This window comes from Microcaecilia unicolor, chromosome 7 (genome assembly GCF_901765095.1).
Source record: "Microcaecilia unicolor chromosome 7, aMicUni1.1, whole genome shotgun sequence".
Taxonomy (NCBI): domain Eukaryota; kingdom Metazoa; phylum Chordata; class Amphibia; order Gymnophiona; family Siphonopidae; genus Microcaecilia; species Microcaecilia unicolor.
The window spans coordinates 73,736,869-73,756,332 of NC_044037.1; the positions used below are offsets into that span (position 1 = coordinate 73,736,869).

General features: G+C 47.2%; 1 protein-coding gene across 1 annotated transcript in view; it reads right to left on the minus strand.

Moving 5' to 3' along the window:
* DRP2 (dystrophin related protein 2) overlaps positions 1-19,464 on the minus strand; it is a 105,766-nt gene that overhangs the window by 63,389 nt on the left and 22,913 nt on the right. Inside the window, exons 3-4 of the mRNA XM_030210279.1 lie at positions 17,993-18,113; positions 16,164-16,432 (exon numbers count right to left, since the gene is read on the minus strand). Coding sequence (XP_030066139.1) covers positions 16,164-16,432; positions 17,993-18,113 — 390 coding nt within the window. The remainder of the gene's footprint in view (positions 1-16,163; positions 16,433-17,992; positions 18,114-19,464) is intronic.

A 19,464-nucleotide genomic window follows, 5' to 3' on the forward strand; every position in this document is an offset into this window, starting at 1 on the left:
TGGCTCAATGCTTTTCTGGAAAGAGGTAGTTCCAGCAGCTGCAGCTAGAAATACTGAAACATAGCAACAATGACTGTAAGTTGCCCTTTTCAAACTGCCCACCTGCAAAGTATGTACTATTAAAGATATGTGCAAATTTACAGAATGGCACTTAGCCTGATTACTATCAACATACATGCAGAGCTGCCAAGGGGGGTCAACCTTCCGAGCAGGATATTTAGGACCTGCCTATAGCTCTGCCCCACTCCACCCAGTCCACTCACAGCTCCACCCAGTCCACTCACAGCTCCACCCTGGCACATGGCAATTTGAAGTCAGGGACACTAGAAGTAGACTCCCTTTCAAGTGACAACAGGGGATGCCTTCATAAGACATCATCTACTGGTACTACTAATTATTTCTATAGCACTACTAGACGTATGCAGCGCTGTACACAATTTATACAGGTACTTTCTCTGTCCCTAGAGGGCTCACAATCTAAGGGTTTTTTTGTACCTGGGGTAATGGAGGTTTAAGTGACTTACCCAAGGCTTACAAAGAGCTGCAGTGGGAATCGAACCCAGGTTGCTAGGATCAAAGCCTGCTGCATTAACCATTAGGCCACTCCTCCATGGGACCAGCAGCAGCAGGAGATGATGTTTTATGAAGACATTTCCTGCTGTCACTGGAAAAGGAGGCAGTTCAGCGGGAGATCCCAGCTCGAGTGCAGGAGGTGACCCACAAAAGCAGGAGACTTGGCACATCTGCACATATGTGAATACATATGCATGTAAATGACTGGAAAACTGGTATTTTTGTGCACACATGCCACCTTACTTTAGGCAGTCCTTATAGAATTATCTCCCTAGTGACTAACAGTCTAGTTTGCTACTGGTGTGATGTGCACTGACTCCTAGTGGTAGAGACATACAACAATACCAGTTGCACAATCTACTAAAAGTGACATCTAATGGTTAGACATATTTTCACACTTGGTTTCATTTTTATTATGTTTTCCAACCAAAAGGAATGTTTGTGTTCTGACCCATTTGCATGGAGGCAGGGTGCATGTTGCTTATATGTATACGTAGGACATGATTGTTTATATCAGATTGTATTCCTTGTAACAGTTTACAGTGCTTGTACCCTTAAGAAAGGCAGGAAGTGCCTTTGGACTACAAATCCTAGTCTTCCTGCAGAGCTCTGTGACAGGCTTTTTCTGAGCACATGTCCTACTTCCCTATGTCTTATAGGACTTTGTCATGCTCCAAAGTGTATGTTGTACATCCTGCCTAACTGTAGCTGGTGTAAGATCAGCTGTGCTGTACAACAGTGCCAGCATTAAGGATTTCAAACACTATATGCCAGGTCTTATTCAGCATGTGCATGTGTCTTGCACTCCATGTATACCCACCAATAATCCCAAATTCTTTCTTCCAGGTATTTTAAGTTTAAGGACCTTTGCAGGTCATAGAACAAAGTTGATATTATCCCAATTTTGAAAACCTTTTTTTCCCCCAGAATACCTTTTTTTGGTGGGGTAGAAGAGAAATGTGTGGCCAGAGGGAAGGGAGAAATGTGTGGCGAGGGAAGGGGCACCGTGAAAAATTGCATGAATACTAGGGTTGCCGCGGACCGAAAAAGTTTGGGAACCACTGAGCTACTTTAAGATAATCAAGTTTTTACCAGTTTAAAAGTATTGACAACATCTGCTCTCTCAGCTTGGTGCTGAGATCTCTTGGCTCCCCTTGTATACAGGGTGAGCTGGTAGAAAACAGACTTCCAGCTCTGCAAGGCAGAGACTTGTCCAGCACATCTAACTGCAAATTATTTCCTTTTGTTTGAATTTGCATTAAAGAAGATTTTGTTTCAAGAGTTCTGAGCCTTCACAGTGATGTTCTATACTCTTGTTAACTGCATGCTAATCTCCTGAGCTTATCAGGAGACAGAGCAGAACAGTTTGGGAACCACCCCATTCCCTCCTGGTCCATAGACTGTGACGATCAGACTGGCATCTGCTAACTAACAGCACCAGGAATATCAAAGCCCCTGTAGAAATTACCATAAGGTGATGAGCAGAAAAGGGTCTAACCACAGATAGGATACAGGGCTGCCAAGAGACATAGCCAGGCCCAGGGCAGAACCAGACCGTCAGAAGCGGCCCCCGCCCCCCCCCCCCCCCACACACACACACACTCACACACCATTCCTGCCTGCCCTCTTACCTTTCTGTTTTTCCTTCCAAAGGGGAGGGGGAGGTGAGCCCGGCGCCAGCAAGCCGCTGTTTGCATACCTGCTCTCATGGTCAGTCTTTTCCTGCTCCTGTCAGTGCCGGGAGTCAGAACCTGGATGATTGCATTAACACAATATGGCGCTAATGCAATCATCCGTGTCCTGAGTGGCATACAGGAGCAGGGGAAGACAGACCCAGAAGCAGGCAGCAAGAACAAGCTTGCCAAGGACGGGCCGGGCCTGGGGAATTTTGTGCGCCCCCCCCCCCCCCCCGCCCCCGCCCCTCAGTGGCCCTGATAGGATAGGATCTGTTCAATGGCCTTGGTTATATCCTGCTTCATCTTGAACTGTGGTCAGGGGAACTACACTTCCCAAGAGCACCTTGTGTTAGGCTCTTGGCAGGTAGGTGAAGGGAAGGGGTTAAGTCAGGGGAGTTCCTTTAAGAGGAGGGTTCCCAGAACAAAACGGGGGGGGGGGGGGGGGGGGGGGGGAATTTGCTTCTAGAAGGGAAGAGAGGAACCACACCAGCTGCTAGCCATAAGGCAGAGTCAGCCTTTTCCCAGAAGCACAATTTAAACAAGAGTAGAGTGAGACCAGTAGGGAGGCAAAACAAAGAGAGCTCCCAAACTTGGATCCAGGAGCTGGAAAGAGTAAGGGTACAAAAGGAACTGTGAGTACAGGTGGGCTGTTTATCTGAAAAAGTGCTGGTTTTAAAACACAATTAGGAAAATATTTGTGGCTAAATGTAAGCTTTTCTGATTGAGGTCCTTCCAAGTGTTTTTTTTTTCTTTTGGCCCTCAAGCTGTGGCAAAGGAGAGCAATCTAAATTACCCAGAGGTGAAATAGTATTCATGGGGGAGTTTTCCTTTGGGGTGTTTTTCCTTTAGTCTCCAGGGGTTTATAATTGTTGGCAGGAATAGCAATAGCCCCTGACTGGGTGAGCAGTGGCATCACTAGACAGAATTATTTAGGATGGCAACAGAGGAGCAAGCTAGGTATTGGGGGGGGGTAACTCAAAGTGACATTTGTGCACATCATACCCCTCTTCCCTACCCCCCTACCTTCAGTTGGAGGAGGGAAGTGGCCTACCTCCTCTTCCATCAGCTCTGCCTCAACAATGGCGGCACCCAGCCCTGCCCAGTGCATCCTGGGATGTGCTGGGTGGGGCTTCCCTTATATGGTGTGAAGCCCTGCCCAGCGCATCCCAGGATGCAATGGGAGAGCTGGGTGCTGCTATTTACGAGGCAACGCCAACGGAAGAGGAGGGAGGCCACCTCCCTCCTCCAACTGAAGGTAGGGGTGGGGAAGGGCTGCCAGACCACCAGGTGGGGGAGGATCTCCAGCCCCACTGAACTTGTTGGGGGGGGTGGGTCAGGGAGACCGGAGGTCCACTGAACCTCCATCCCCCGTTTTGCTTGGCTTGGGACGGGGGTAGTTGGGGTCTGGTGGTCCCAAGGACCTCCAGCCCCTGTGTTTGACAGGTCTGGGCTTTTGACAGCCCAGACCTGTCAAACAAGTGCTGGAGGATTGTTAAGTGCATGAGGATTCGCTCAGGCACAATACTCCCGCACTTCTACCCTATGATCAGAGAGAATTGCGTGCTTAAATTTGCATGCAATTATATCTGATCATAGGGGCAGTAAAGCCCCGTGCTATTCCAGTGCTATTTTTACAGTGCTGTTTGGAACAGCGTGGGGCTTTTGATCATCTGCCCATCAGTTCTCTATAACAGCTATACAGCAAAGAAACACCACCTGCTGGCCAAATAGGAGAAATACACTTCAGAACATAATGGAAAATATCCAATACATTTTACAGGCTTAAAACACTGTTTCTTCACAGGTGCTATTTAAAATATTTATAAATGATATGGAAATTATATGGAACGATGAGTGAGGTGATTAAATTTACAGGTGTCACAAAATTATTCAAGGTTGTTAAAACATGTGCGGACTGTGAAATATTGCAGGAAGACCTTAGGAAATTGAGAGACTGTTCATCCAAATGCCAGATGAAATTTAATGTGGACAAATGCAAGGTGATGCACATTGGAAAGAATAATCCAAAATCATAGTTACCTGATGCTAGGGTCCACCTTACATAAGTACATAAGTAATGGCACACTGGGAAAAGACCAAGGGTCCATCGAGCCCAGCATCCTGTCCATGACAGCGGCCAATCCAGGCCAAGGGCACCTGGCAAGCTTCCCAAACGTACAAACATTCTATACATGTTATTCCCGGAATTGTGGATTTTTCCCAAGTCCATTTAGTAGCAGTTTATGGACTTGTCCTTTAGGAAAACGTCTAACCCCCTTTTAAACTCTGCCAAGCTAACCGCCTTCACCACGTTCTCCGGCAACGAATTCCAGAGTTTAATTACGCGTTGGGTGAAGAAAAATTTTGTCCGATTTGTTTTAAATTTACTACACTGTAGTTTCATTGCATGCCCCCTAGTCCTAGTATTTTTGGAAAGCGTGAACAGACTCTTCACATTCACCTGTTCCACTCCACTCATTATTTTATATACCTCTATCATGTCTCCCCTCAGCCATCTCTTCTCCAAGCTGAAAAGCCCTAGCCTCCTTAGTCTTTCTTCATAGGGAAGTCGTCCCATCCTCGCTATCATTTTAGTCACCCTTCGCTGCACCTTTTCCAATTTCATTATATCTTTCTTGAGATGTGGCGACCAGAATTGAACGCAATACTCAAGGTGCGGTCGCACCATGGAGCGATATAATGGCATTATAACATCCTCACACCTGTTTTCCATACCTTTCTTAATAATACCCAACATTCTATTCGCTTTCCGAGCCGCAGCAGCACACTGAGCAGAAGGGTCAGCACTTGAGAAAAAGATCTAGGTGTCGTTGTAGATACTACGCTGAAATCTTCTGCTCAGTGTGTGGCGACGGCCAGAAAAGCAAACAGGATGCTAGGAATTATTAGGAAAGGGATGGTGAATAAGACCAAAAATACTATAATGCCTCTGTAATACTCCACGGTGCAACCTCGCCTTGAGTACCGCGTTCAGTTCTGGTTGCAGTATCTCAAAAATGATATAGTGGAATTAGAAAGGGTTCAAAGAAGAGCAAGCAAAATGATAAAGGGGGTGGAACTCCTCTTGCATGAAGAAAGGCTAAAGAGGTTAGGATTCTTTGGCTTGGAAAAGAGATGGATGATGGGAGATATGATTGAGGTCTACAAAATCCTGAGTGGTGTAGAACAAGTAGAAGTAAATTGATATTTTACTTGTTCCAAAAGTACAAAGACTAGGGGACACTCAAGGAACTTACATAGAAATACTTTTAAAACAAATAGGAGGAAATATTTTTTTCACTTTACAAATGGTTAAGCTCTGGAACTCTTTGCCGGAGGGTGTAGTAACAGCGGTTAGTGTTATCTGGATTTAAAAAAGTTTCTGGAGGAAAGGTCCATAGTCTGCTATTGAGACAGACATGGGGAAGCAACTCCTTGCTCTGGGATTGGTAACATGGAGTGTTGCCACAATTTGAGTTTCTGCCAGGTACTTGTGACCTGGCTTGGCCAATGTTGGGAACAGGATACTGGGCTAGATGAACCATTGGTCTGACCCAGTATGGCTACTCTTATGTTCTTATGGAAGAATCTACTACTGCCACAATGAGATGTGTATCTACAGGAAGTAGGAAAGACAAATGTTCTTTCTTCATGTCCTATGATTTCCTGCTTATCAAAACATTACCGTCTCAATAATCTTCCAGGGCTGTATGTAAGGGGCTAGAGAGTTTAAAGGTTGGCTCCTTTGTTTGTATGGGCTGGGCTGACTCTTAATGCTTCAGATGTGGTTCTCATGTTATTCATTGCAAATTCTACTGGGAAACGTGTGACTTTATTTAAATCGCTTAATGGTTATTACATATGTTGACACCTAGTGCAGTGCTTTTCAGCCCAGTCCTTGAGGCACACCTAGTCCCATTAAGTTTTCAGGATATCCACAATGAATATGCATGAGATAGATTTACATACCAAGGAGGCAGTGCATGCAAATCTACCTCACACATATTCACTTATCGTTTATCATTTAATAGGATTTGATATACCATTCCTCGTTGAAAACAAATCAAAATGGTGTACATAAAAATACAAAATAGCACAAAGAAACACCATAATAGTGATAGGAAAGAACTCAGACTTTCCAGAACCAGCCACACTGTCTAACTTACAAAAGGAGAGTAAATAGAAAATTCAATCTACCTAACACAATGTCAAAATGACAATAAAATAAAATACAAATCACACCATCTAACATACAATAGGAGAGTAAGTACAAGATTCAATCTACATAATTTAAAATAACATAAAATTAATTATACACTTCACTGCCCTCGCTGCAGATTACTCCACGGAAAAATATTATGTTAAACAAAGGCCAATTGAAGAAAGTGAGTTTTCAATGCTGATCGGAATGCTGTTAATGAATTTCCCACTCTTAAATTTTTCGGTAGCGAGTTCCAAAGGGCTGGAGCAAGAAAAAAAAAGCTGAAGCTCTTGAAGATTCTCACCATGCTTTAGATGGAAGGAGAAGGACGAGTCTATTATCAGTTAGGGATCGGAGTGTCTGTGAAGGACTGTATGGTATTGTTAAAGACGCAAGATAGGACAGAGTATCACTGTGTAGTGCTTTAAATGTCAAAATTAAGATTTTAAATTTAATTCGATACTCAATGGAGAGCCAATGAAGGCATTGCCATAATGGAGATGCGTGATCATAACATTTAAATTTACAAATTATACTTGCTGCGGTGTTCTGTAAAGTTTGAAGTCGCTTTAGTGATACCTGCATATACAGAGTTACAATAATCATAGCGTGAGTTTATATAAGCATAGAAGAGAGTGTTGAGGGATTCAGCATTTACAAAGTTCAAAATTGGCCTGAGACGCCACAGAAAATAAAAACCTGTCTTCATTACCTGAAAACATGATGTGACTAGGTGTGCATCAAGGACTGGGTTGAGAAGCACTGACCTAGTTTTGTTTGCTACTGGTTGCTGTGTGTAAGGTGTCTCAGTTGTAAAGAAGTATGGAAACACTTACTACCTGAGGTCAATGGCAACTTGCGTTTACATGTATAATTCATCCTTTGAAACAGATTAACAGTGACATCTAATAAATATGTTATTATACTTGGGTTTCATCTTTATTATTCTTTCCAAATCAAAGGAATGGCTAGTTACTGCTCCCTTCAAACCTCCCCTAGTCCCCTCCCCTTCACTTTCAGGTCAGAGACATGCACAAAGAGAACACATGGGTTGGAAAGAATCCAATTAACCATGATCCAAATGTTTTCCCGTTTGTTTAAAGATATAGCCCTTGTCTAAGCCAAATGTATTGGCATTGACTTAATTGCAGAACAATATTGTTCCATAGCTGCTCTGAGTGTCCTCTCAGGGTTTAAAAAATATAGAATGTGTGAGAAGCATAGCTGGGGGGTGGGGTGCAAGGGGAGCAATTGCTCCCCTAAATGGATTTTGAATGAAGTGGCGCCTATGTGGATTGTCCCTTCAGCCTCGCACCGGTGCCTGTTTTATAAAATGTGTGCTCCCCTTGATGGGAAAACCTGGCTATGCTTCTGCATGTGAGGGAAGTTAACTGAATAGTTAGTAAATAGCCCCTACTGAAAATAATGAGGCTTGCATTATTTAATGCATACTATACTATGTTAATGTACATTTGCAAATGAGGCTCCTATACTGTAAGCACTCTGGAAGAAGGAAATAATTACTGTACCTGAATGTAACTCAGTTGGATTTGGAAACCTGAGTAAGTAAATCCATAATTCAAATCCAACTCCATGAGAACAGTAACTAAGCAGTAAGAACTTCTGGGTCTGAATTTTGATTCTGCCACAGTTGTGTGACTTTCTGCACCTTGATTTATTCAACTGGAACTGGATAATAATAAATAATCTACTGTACAAAATGTGTTCTATGCTTACACTGTCCCTTCCCAGAAGAGCTTATAATTTAAACTTCAGCAAAGGTGATTAGGAGGTTTGCTCTAGTTTTTACAATGAGTAGCAGAGAGCAAAATTTGACTAGGATCCCAAGTTCTGTGTTCTAACTATTGTTCTACATTACTAGTACAGTTAAAATTTGTGATCTTATTTTGGCTTAAAATAATACAAATAAAGTTTGTTGAAGAAAATAGACATAGAACTTTTCCAGTCATTGCACCATGGGAGTGGAATCAGTTATTCTCCAAAGACAAGCAGGCCAATATTCTCACTGATGGGTGACGTCACGTCGGCCCGGAGGACTTTCCAGCAAAGTCCATGACAAAGTCTAAAATGTCCCCCGTCGCGCGGGCGGATGCAGTGCGCATGCGCGCGTCCACTTTCCCGCCCGCCGCGCGGGCACATTCCTCAGTTTTTTCTTCTCCGCGTCTGAGGTGACACGGAGCTCGACTGTTCGTCTTCGTGTTCCTCCTGTGCCCGGAGGTGAAGAAAGAAGAAAAAAGCGAAGTATCCTTTTTTTGTTATCTTAGATTGTTTTCGTTTATTAAGTTTCCTTTATTTTAGTCTGCGATTTTATTTAAATCGCTCGGTCGGGTATTTTTCCCGTCTTTTTCTTTTGTTTTCTGTGTCATCTTTTTCTAGACACAATCGCGTCTTTTGATTTGGCAGGGACAATTTTTCCCGAGATGTCAACGAAGACGCCCAGCGGCTTCAAGCCTTGTGCCCGCTGCCATCGGGCCATCTCTGGCACTGATACACACTCGTGGTGTATTCAGTGCCTTGGGCCGGACCACCGCTCGGAGAGTTGTAAATTGTGTCTCGCCATGAAGAAGCGGACACTGCTCTCTCGAGACGCCCAGAGAGAAAAGATTTTTGGGCCCGGTGCTTCGGCGTCGGCGCTGTCGACGTCGGCGCCGTCGACGTCGTCTAAGTCGGCGCCCTCCAAACCGGCGCCGGGCAAGTCGGTGCCGGTGAAGTCGGTGCCGTCGAGGATGATGTCTTCGAGGCCGGCGTCGTCGAGGTCGACGTCGAAGGAGGCGTCGGCACCGGGAGACAGGGGACAGGCTGCCATTAGACCCATGCACGCTGGGAGCAGTGATGCATCGAGTGGGTCTCCACCCGCCTCGGCGCCTCCTGCTGTGCAGGCCCCCCGGGACCGTCCTGCGTCGGACCCGGCCCCGAGGAGACGTGTGGATTCCACGTCCTCCTCTCCGGTGCCGAGGAGTCTCGATGACATGCGTCGGGCGAAGGCCAAGAAGCATCGTCGTCGATCTCCTTCGAGACACGGCACCGGGAGCTCCGGGTCATCGATACACTCGATACCCGAGAAGCGTCGGTGCTGAGAGGATCGCTCTCCCTCTATTACTGAGGTTCCGACGCGTGGGGTCGCTGGCAGCCGAGTCCCCACTCCCCAACCTCAGCAGACTTTGCCTCCGGCACCTCAACCGACCCCGCAGCCTTTTCCGACACCAGCTCTGGATGAGAGTATGCAGGCCATGTTCCCATTTTTCATGAACATGATGCAGCAGTGGCTGTCGGCATCGAGGTTGTCGGTGCCGACGGCGTCGACGGGGCCGGTGTCGATGCTTTCAGAGGCACCGGTGCCGACGGCGTCGAAGGTGTCGACATTGCCGATGCCGGATGTTCCTGCATCAGGCCTTCAGCCTGTGGTGAGGTCTGTCTCACCGGTGCCGCCTCCGGCGCCGGTGTCTTTGACTTCCCAAGTTGACTCTCCCGAGGCATCGGAGCAGGAAGCTTCCCCGGAGCCTCAGGGACCATCAACTTCTCAGCACCATCATAGAGGCCATCAAGCCTCTTCGTCGAGACGGGCTCAGATTCGGGCGGCTCTGTCTGAGCTTTTAGCCCCATCTGATGGTACCTCATCCGAGGATGATGAAGGAATGCATGGGGAGTTCTCTGGCGAGGATTCTCAAGGCATTCCATCTGACTCCACTCCCTCGCCACAAAGGCAGCTGTCTCCTCCCGAGAGCTTGTCTTTTACATCTTTTGTTCGGGAGATGTCTGAGGCCATCCCCTTCCCCGTGGAAATTGTGGACGAGCCCAGAGCCAAAATGCTTGAGGTTCTGGACTATCCATCTCCACCTTCATCTTCTGCCACAGTTCCTTTTCATGAGACTCTTAAGGAACTTATGCTGAGGAACTGGGAGAAGCCTTTTTCTAGTCCAACCGTCCCTAAAAAAGTTGAGTCCCAATATCGGATCCACGGGGAACCCAGTCTCATGCAGACCCAATTGCCTCATGATTCAGCGGTGGTGGATTCTGCCCTCAGGAGAGCCAAGAGTTCCAGGAATTTCTCCTCGGCGCCCCCGGGGCGAGAATTTGCAACTCTGGACTCTTTTGGGAGGAAGGCGTATCAGGCTGGTCTGCTCGCTTCCAAAATCCAGTCTTACCAACTCTTCACGAGTGTGCATTTACGGAACTCTGTGAGGCAACTTGAGAGTTTAGTAGATACACTCCCTGAGGAGAAAGCTGAACCCTTTCGCCAAGTGATCAGGCAGCAGAAGGCGTGTCGCAAGTTCCTGTCCAGGGGCATTTTTGACACTTGCGATGTGACATCTCGCTTTTCCGCTCAAGGTATAGCGATGCGCAGGCTCTCATGGCTGCGTGCCTCTAACCTGGAGGAAAGAACTCAGCGGAAGATAGCAGATATCCCATGCCGGGGGGATCACCTTTTTGGAGAGAAGGTTGAAGAGATGATTGATCATCTCTACCAGCGTGATAACGCTATGGACTCTCTCTCCCGCCGGGCGCCTTCTGCAACCACTTCCACTGCTAGGAAGTTTTTTAAGGGGAAAAGAAGTGCTCCCTACGCTTCTAGAAATCGTAGGTACACTCCTTATTCCCGTCAGCCGGTTCAGGCTCGACCCCAGCCCGCTCGCTCTCGTCAGCAGCGGGCACCGAAGCAGCCCCCTGCAGCTCCCCAGCAAAAACCAGGGACGGGTTTTTGACTGGCTCCAGCAGAGCATAGCCGAAGTCAAAGTGCTTGTACCGGACGATCTGCCGGTCGGAGGGAGGTTAAAATTTTTTCACCAAAGGTGGCCTCTCTTAACCTCCGATCGGTGGGTTCTTCAAATAGTCCGGTGCGGGTACACCCTCAATTTGATTTCCAAACCTCCAAATTGCCCACCAAGAGCTCAGTCTTTCAGCTCCTACCACAGGCAGGTACTTGCAGAGGAACTCTCCGCCCTTCTCAGCGCCAATGCGGTCGAGCCCGTACCACCAGGGCAAGAAGGGCTGGGATTCTATTCCAAGTACTTCCTTGTGGAAAAGAAAACAGGGGGGATGCGTCCCATCCTAGACCTAAGGGCCCTGAACAAATATCTGGTCAAAGAAAAGTTCAGGATGCTTTCCCTGGGCACTCTTCTTCCCATGATTCAGAAAAACGATTGGCTATGCTCTCTGGACTTGAAGGATGCTTACACTCACATATCGATACTTCCAGCCCACAGGAAGTATCTTCGGTTTCGGCTGGGATCACAGCACTTTCAGTACTGTGTTTTGCCTTTTGGCTTGGCGTCTGCACCCAGGGTTTTTACAAAGTGCCTGGCAGTTGTGGCAGCGTCGCTACGCAGACTGGGAGTGCATGTGTTCCCTTATCTGGACGATTGGCTGGTGAAGAACACCTCCCCGCAAGAAACTTTGCAGTCCATGCGGATGACTATTCAGGTGCTAGAGATGCTGGGCTTTGTCATCAATTACCCCAAGTCCCATCTCGTCCCAGTTCAACAATTGGAATTTATAGGAGCTCTGTTGTGCACACAGACAGCTTGTGCTTATCTCCCAGGGCCCAGAGCAGACAGACTTCTGTCTCTGGTTTCCAAAGTACAAGCATCTCAGCAGATCACAGCTCGGCAGATGTTGAGATTGCTTGGCCACATGGCCTCCACAGTTCATGTGACACCCATGGCACGTCTACACATGAGATCGGCGCAATGGACCCTAGCTTCTCAGTGGTTTCAAGCCACAGGGAATCTAGAGGATGTTGTCCGGCTGTCCACCAATTTTCGCAATTCCCTCACTTGGTGGACCATTCGATCCAATCTGGTCTTGGGGCGCCCATTTCAAATTCCTCAGCCTCAAAAAGTGCTGACGACGGATGCATCCCTCCTCGGGTGGGGAGCGCATGTAGATGGGCTTCACACTCAAGGAGCTTGGTCTCTTCAGGAGAAGCATCTCCAGATCAATCTCCTGGAATTGCGAGCGATCTGGAACGCTCTGAGGGCCTTCAGAGATCGGCTAGCCAACAAAATTGTTCTCATTCAGACAGACAATCAAGTGGCAATGTATTATACCAACAAGCAAGGCGGGACCGGATCTCGTCCTCTGTGCCAGGAGGCCGTGCAGATGTGGCTATGGGCCTATCAAAACGGAATGTTTCTCCAAGCCACTTATCTAGCCGGTGTACACAACGGTCTGGCCGACAGGCTGAGCAGAGTTATGCGGCCTCACGAGTGGTCCTTGAACATGACTATTGCCAAAAAGATCTTTCGAGTTTGGGGAACTCCATCGATAGATCTTTTTGCTTCCCAGGACACTCACAAGGTCCCTCAATTCTGTTCCAGACTTCAGGCCCACGGCAGACTAGCGTCGGATGCCTTCCTCCTTTCTTGGGGGACAGGACTCCTGTATGCTTATCCTCCCATCCCTTTAGTGGGGAAGACTCTCCTGAAACTCAAGCAGGACCAGGGGACCATGATTCTGATAGCGCCCTTTTGGCCCCGTCAGATATGGTTTCCCCTTCTCCTGGAACTTTCGTCAGAGAAGCCATGGAGATTGGACTGTTTTCCGACCCTCATTACTCAGAACGAGGGGGCGCTTCTACATCCCAACCTCCGGTCTCTAGCTCTCACGGCCTGGATGTTGCGAGCATAGAGGTTGCCTCCTTTGGTCTCTCTGAGGGTGTCTCCAGAGTTCTGTTTGCTTCCAGGAAAGATTCCACACATAGGTGTTACTCTTTTAAATGGAGGAGGTTTGCCGTCTGGTGTGACAGTAACGGTCTAAATCCTTTCTCTTGTCCTGCACAGACCTTGCTTGAGTACCTTCTGCATTTATCCGAGTCTGGTCTTAAGACTAACTCGGTTAAAGTTCATCTTAGCGCAATCAGTGCTTATCATTCACATGTTGATGGCTTGCCGATTTCTGGACAGCCTTTAGTCATGCGTTTCATGAGAGGTTTGTTTTTGTCAAAGCCCCCTATCAAACCTCCTCCGGTGCCATGGGATCTCAATGTCGTTCTCACCCAGCTGATGACAACTCCTTTCGAGCCACTGGATTCCTGCCATCTGAAGTACTTGACCTTGAAGGTCATTTTCTTGGTGGCTGTTACTTCAGCTCGTAGGGTCAGTGAGCTTCAAGCCCTGGTAGTTCATGCACCATTCCTTGTCTTTCATCATGACAGAGTAGTCCTCCGCACCCACCCAAAGTTCCTACCGAAGGTGGTGTCGGAGTTCCATCTGAACCAGTCAATTGTCTTGCCAACATTCTTTCCCCCTCCTCACATGAGCCCGGGCGAAAGCAAGTTGCACACTTTGGACTGTAAAAGAGCACTGGCCTGTTACGTGGAGCGGACGCGCCCCTTCAGAAAGTCCGCCCATCTGTTTGTTTCTTTTAATCCCAACAAGAGGGGAGTTGCTGTCGGAAAACGCACCGTCTCTAATTGGCTAGCAGATTGCATTTCCTTCTCTTACGCCCAAGCCGGGCTGACTTTGGACGGTCATGTCACGGCTCATAATGTTAGAGCCATGGCGGCGTCACTGGCTCATCTAAAGTCAGCCACCATAGAAGAGATTTGCAAAGCTGCGACGTGGGCTTCGATCCACACATTCACATCACATTACTGCCTTCAGCAGCATAGCCGACGCGACAGTCGGTTTGGGCAGTCGGTGCTGCAGAGTCTGTTTGGGGTTTAGAATCCAACTCCACCCCCCTAGGCCCATGTTTATTCTGTTCCAGGCTGCACTCTCAGTTAGTTGAATTTGGTTTCAGGTCAATTTTGTTTTTTGTCCTCGCCGTTGCGGGACCCAATTGACCATTCTTTGTTGTGTTGAGTGAGCCTGGGGGCTAGGGATACCCCATCAGTGAGAATATTGGCCTGCTTGTCTTTGGAGAAAGAGTAGTTGCTCACCTGTAACGGGTGTTCTCCGAAGACAGCAGGCAATATATTCTCACAACCCTCCCACCTCCCCTTTGGAGTTGTATTCCTCTAATTCTTGTAATTAACTGAGGAATGTGCCCGCGCGGCGGGCGGGAAAGTGGACGCGCGCATGCGCACTGCATCCGCCCGCGCGACGGGGGACATTTTAGATTTTGTCATGGACTTTGCTGGAAAGTCCTCCGGGCCGACGTGACGTCACCCATCAGTGAGAATATATTGCCTGCTGTCTTCGGAGAACACCCGTTACAGGTGAGCAACTACTCTTTATTGACCATGAGGCCACTGAAAGACTGGTAGGCTTTTAAGAGAGCTTTGAAATTACATTTGTTTAGAGCAGCATACGGGATTGTATTTGCATAGGCCCATGTTTGAGCAACTAGGACCAAGGACGTTTTATGACAGGAGTCGGCATAAGCCTATCTAGCCCATTCTGTGGGCTAAAGCCAGTGGCGGAGCTTGCCACCATATTGTATGACCCCCAAACATTCAGACACTACTGAAAACAATAGCAAACTTGTGAGGTTTATGACTGCCTATGTGTGTGTGTGTGTGTGGGGGGGGTTATTTGAAAGCTTCCCATAGGTTACCGGACAGGGTTGTTTTTTTTTTAACCTCTGGGGGGTCCTGGGGCATGAGCCATGGTCTGCGGGTACAGGCACTCCAGAGCAGCAGACTTGTTTTTGGAGCTGCAGGAGGCTCGCTTTTTGTAGAGGGCAGCTTTAAGAAAGGTCCCAACTTTGCCTGAGCCTCGGGGCCTAGTTGTGGGGACCCCCAAAAGTAGGGTTACCATATGTCCAGGGCGTCCGGCGGGTTTTCCCCGCCTGCCTGTTTGTCCGGATTTCTGGACAAATGAGCGGGCAGCAAGTGGCGCCGTGGGTCTCCCCTCCCCTTACTTACTATCTGCCCTGGTGGTCTAGTGACCGCTTCGGGGCAGGAAAGAGCCCCCTCTTTCCTGCCCCGAGTGCTGCCTGTCCTTGCCCCGAATCCTGTGCTGGTCTCGGCTGGGTATCCAAAATGGCCGCCGAGAGTTGAAGCGGCCTCGCGAGACTTCAACTCTCGTCGGCTATTTTTAATCCCGAGCTGAGACCGAGAAGGATGCAGGGCAAGGCAGCGCTCCGGGCAGGAAAGAGGGGGCTCTTTCCTGCCCTGAAGAGGTCACTAGACCACCAGGGCAGTAGATAGTAAGTAAGGGGAGGGGAGGGGAATATGTGACAGGGGGCGGGGTGAGCATCCGAAAGGGATGTGGTGTGGGCGGGGCAGGGGCGTGATGTGGGTGGGGCAGGGACGTGACATGTGTTCTCTTTTTCAGAGGACAAAATATGGTAACCCTACCCAAAAGGTTAAAAAAATTCTCCGGTTACATATGGGAAACTTTCAAATAAATAAAAAAGCTATAAAAAGACACACATAGGCAGTCATAAACGTCACAAGTTTGCTATTGTTTTCAATAGCGTCTGGAAATATTTGGGGTCACACAATATGGCAGCTGTGCGGGGGAGACAGCTTTAACTTTTTGATGTCATGCCGTCTCCTGTCATAAAACCTCCTTGACCAGGACCTTTTGAGTCTTAGTTGGATTGTTGTTTTATTGTGTATTTGTAGTTACTGTATTTTATTTGTATTTTAATTATGTATATTTTTATTGCTCCCTGCCTTGGATGAAGGCAGGATATAAGTAATAAACCTATTTTAAAAACCTATAAAAATAATATTAATTGAGGGACCGTGGTGTTGTGTAACCGCAGTCTCGGAGTCCCTTACTTTAATAGGTCAGCAAATGTACCTTTGCAGCTTGTATGTGTTCCGGTAAAGAATCGATGAAAAGATCTCCAATGGGTTCCCAAGTGTCTCGGACACCCTCGGCCTGTGTCAGTGTTGTCTCAAGCTCCTCCATGGCCCCCTTGAGTTCCAGAAGCTGCTCCAAGGTGCGCTCGATGTGGCGATGCTGATCAATGCAGCGGGCAGTCAATGTCTCCCACAGCTCACTGGCCACGTTGGCCTGCTTCCAAACAAAGCGACTGACATTCTGGATCCGCTGCCGGGGAGATACATCTGGAAGCCCAGAACAAGGTTACATTGTTTAAGTGACTCACTAGAATCTAAACTTTATGGCATAGGGACCAATCTCTTATTTATTTGCTGAAAATTTTTATATACTCTTTCCTTGGGTAGACCCAGTCAAGATAGTATACAAGGTTAAAAAGCCACACATAAACGTTTGTGTCAAAAGAATATCAAAGACCTTAAGTAAAAGTTACAGAGTAATAGCATAGCAAAAAGTTCTAAAATTAGAACCAAATATTCCTTACATGTTTGTTTGTTTGTTATGTTTTTATTATGTGTGTTGCCTGCGAATGTTTTGATGTAATATTGAGAAGTGGGTTACATGTACAATAAATAGATTTTTCCCAAGTGTAAAAAGAGTTTATAAAAAGTATCAACATTGTTCCCATAGGAAGTAAAGGAGTTACATGGAGGCAGCAACATCAATCAATTGTATTAAATGTGAACAGAAGGTTAAGGCCACCAACCTACCTCAGGTGGACCAAACAGGCTGACCCAGTTCTGGCTGCTCCTCACTGCATGCATCGCTTTGCAGTTCTGATTATCGAAAGGGAAATGAATGGAAGAAGCAGAAACTCAACTTCCTGCACTCAGTGAGCAAATCCAGGATTGATCAACCTGTCTGGTCAATCTGGGATGACTGGTCAACTCTAAAATGTGCATGTATAGTTGTGTGACTCGGCATTTGTGGGCAGAGGGAAAGTTGTTAAGGCAGTATGTACAGCAGTGTCTAACACACACTTTGGGCCATGAATGAATATCTATTTTTGTGGAGAGGAGGAAGATGAGTATTTCATGAATTTCTCATATAAAAGTTGCTCTTCAACTCCAGAGACTAAGAGTGCACTAGCTTTTTTAGCTCATGCTAAACTCTGAGACACCCATATGGACGTCTCAGCATTTAACGTGAGCTAAAAACACTAGTGCAACTTAGTAAAAGATCTCCTAAAATAGTTTGGGGTGAATTGAGGCCCAGTGGCTCTGAAGCAGGAGCGTAGCTACGGAGGGCCATGGGGGCCTGGGCGCCAGCAAATTTCATCCGGGCCCCTGGTTTGGCTGGCGGGGGTTCCCAACCCCCACCAGCCAAAGCCTTCTTCAGGGCCGGTCTCCGGCGCAGCCATGTTCTTGCCCTGCTTTTCTTTCTTCTTGCTCCTCCTGTGCATGCTGACGCTCCTTTACGCGAAACTGAGAAGGAGCATCAGCGTGCACAGGACAGGAGGAGCAAGATAGAAAGAACAGCAGGGCAGGAACGCAGCTGCGCCAGAGACTGGCGCTGAGGAAGGCTTTGGCTGGCAGGGGTTGGGGACCCCCACCAGCAAAGGTATTTGCAAGGGGGGTGAGGAGGCAAAGCGGTGGGGGTGCGAGGAGGCAAGGCGTGGCAGTGGGGGGGGGGGGCAGCGGAGCGGCACTCAAAATGTGCCCCCAATCTGTGGGCTCTGGCCCCCTCCCACCATAAGGTCTGGCTACGCCCCTGAAGGATGTCAGAACTGATCTTAAAGCAACGAAATTCCAGAGAAAAGGGAGGCTTAAGGATGAAGCTGCACATACCTTTACTCTCCTGAGGTGGTTCTTCTGGCTCTTCAAAGGGATGCTGGGCCAGGAAGAGCTGCGCTGACTCTAAAACAGAGTAAATGTACGAACCCCTGGACTTCACTTCCTCCATGAAAGTCTGCAGGAAGGGACAAGGAACAAATTAAAACCAAACAAAGGTATGATAAAGGTCTATAAAATCCCGAGTGGAGTGCAATGGGTAGATGTGAATCACTTGCTTGCTCTTTCCAAAAATACAAGGACTTGGGGGCAGGCAATGAAGCTATGAAGTAGTATAATTAAAACAAATTGGAGAAAATATTTCTTCACTCAATGTGTAATTAACCTCTGGAATTTGTTGGTAGAGAATGTAGTAAAAGTGGTTATAATAGCACAGTTTTAAAAAGGTTTGGACAAGTTCCTAAAAGAAAAGTCCATAAACCATTATTAAGGTGGATTTGAGAAAATCCACTGCTTATTCCTGGCATAAGCAAGATGAAATCTATTTGTGACCGTCTCTGGGAAAAGATGAGTGAAGTCACCAGAAACAAAAAAATGAGATTTTAATGAATTCTATCAGAGCAAACAATTTGTAAAACAGTAGTCACTTAATTTTATTTCTATGCTAAAACTCTTGTACTTTAACCTAGTAGCTAGATTGTACATTAATAACTCCATATCAGCCCCTTACAGATTGTTCAGTGGTATTAGACAAGGCTGTCCCCTCTCCCCACTCCTTTTCAACCTCACCCTAGAACCTCTGCTGTGCTCCATTAGACAATCCCTTTCCTTCCATGGTACAGAATATGAGGTCTCCGCATAAGCGGATAATATCCTTTTACACCTCACTCACCAAACCATCCTCTTCCATTCCTGTCCTGCTCTCCCTCATAATGGGGTACATCAAAACTGGCATCTATGGAAAACAGAGGTCCAGCTCCTCCTCTCTTCTTCCTCTTGAGGTACTCAAGGTTGTAGATGGCCATCCTGTCCTGCACTTTTATCCTCTGTAGCAGTCTAGTTTGGTGTTAGAAACCTCATCTCCAATGGCACACAAAATTGCAATGAAACAATGCAGCAGTCCAGTTGAGAAGCCTCCCCTCCCATTTCAATTTTAGGGGGTCTTTTACTAAAGTGTGCTAGTGTTTTTTGCTCACGCTAAACGCTGAGATGCCCAGTGGTTGCCAGGCAGAGATATTATCCTCTTGACCTGTTCGGACCCAGTTTCTAAAAGGTAGCAGTTACCCCTGTGTCCAGTATTCTAATCAGGGGATGAGAGTCATGTAGGAAGGGACCCTCCTTGAGAATAAAATTCCATGTCATATTTGAATATTTATCTCTGGCTTCAAGCCTCTCTAGCCATTACCCAGAACTTCAGTTAGTTATACTTATCTATCCCAGCTGGAATAGGGATCAGAGAAGTGAGCCAGGAGTATACAGGAGACAAAAGTTGCTTAAGCATCTGCTCCATCTAGGTGCTTGAGGCTTGA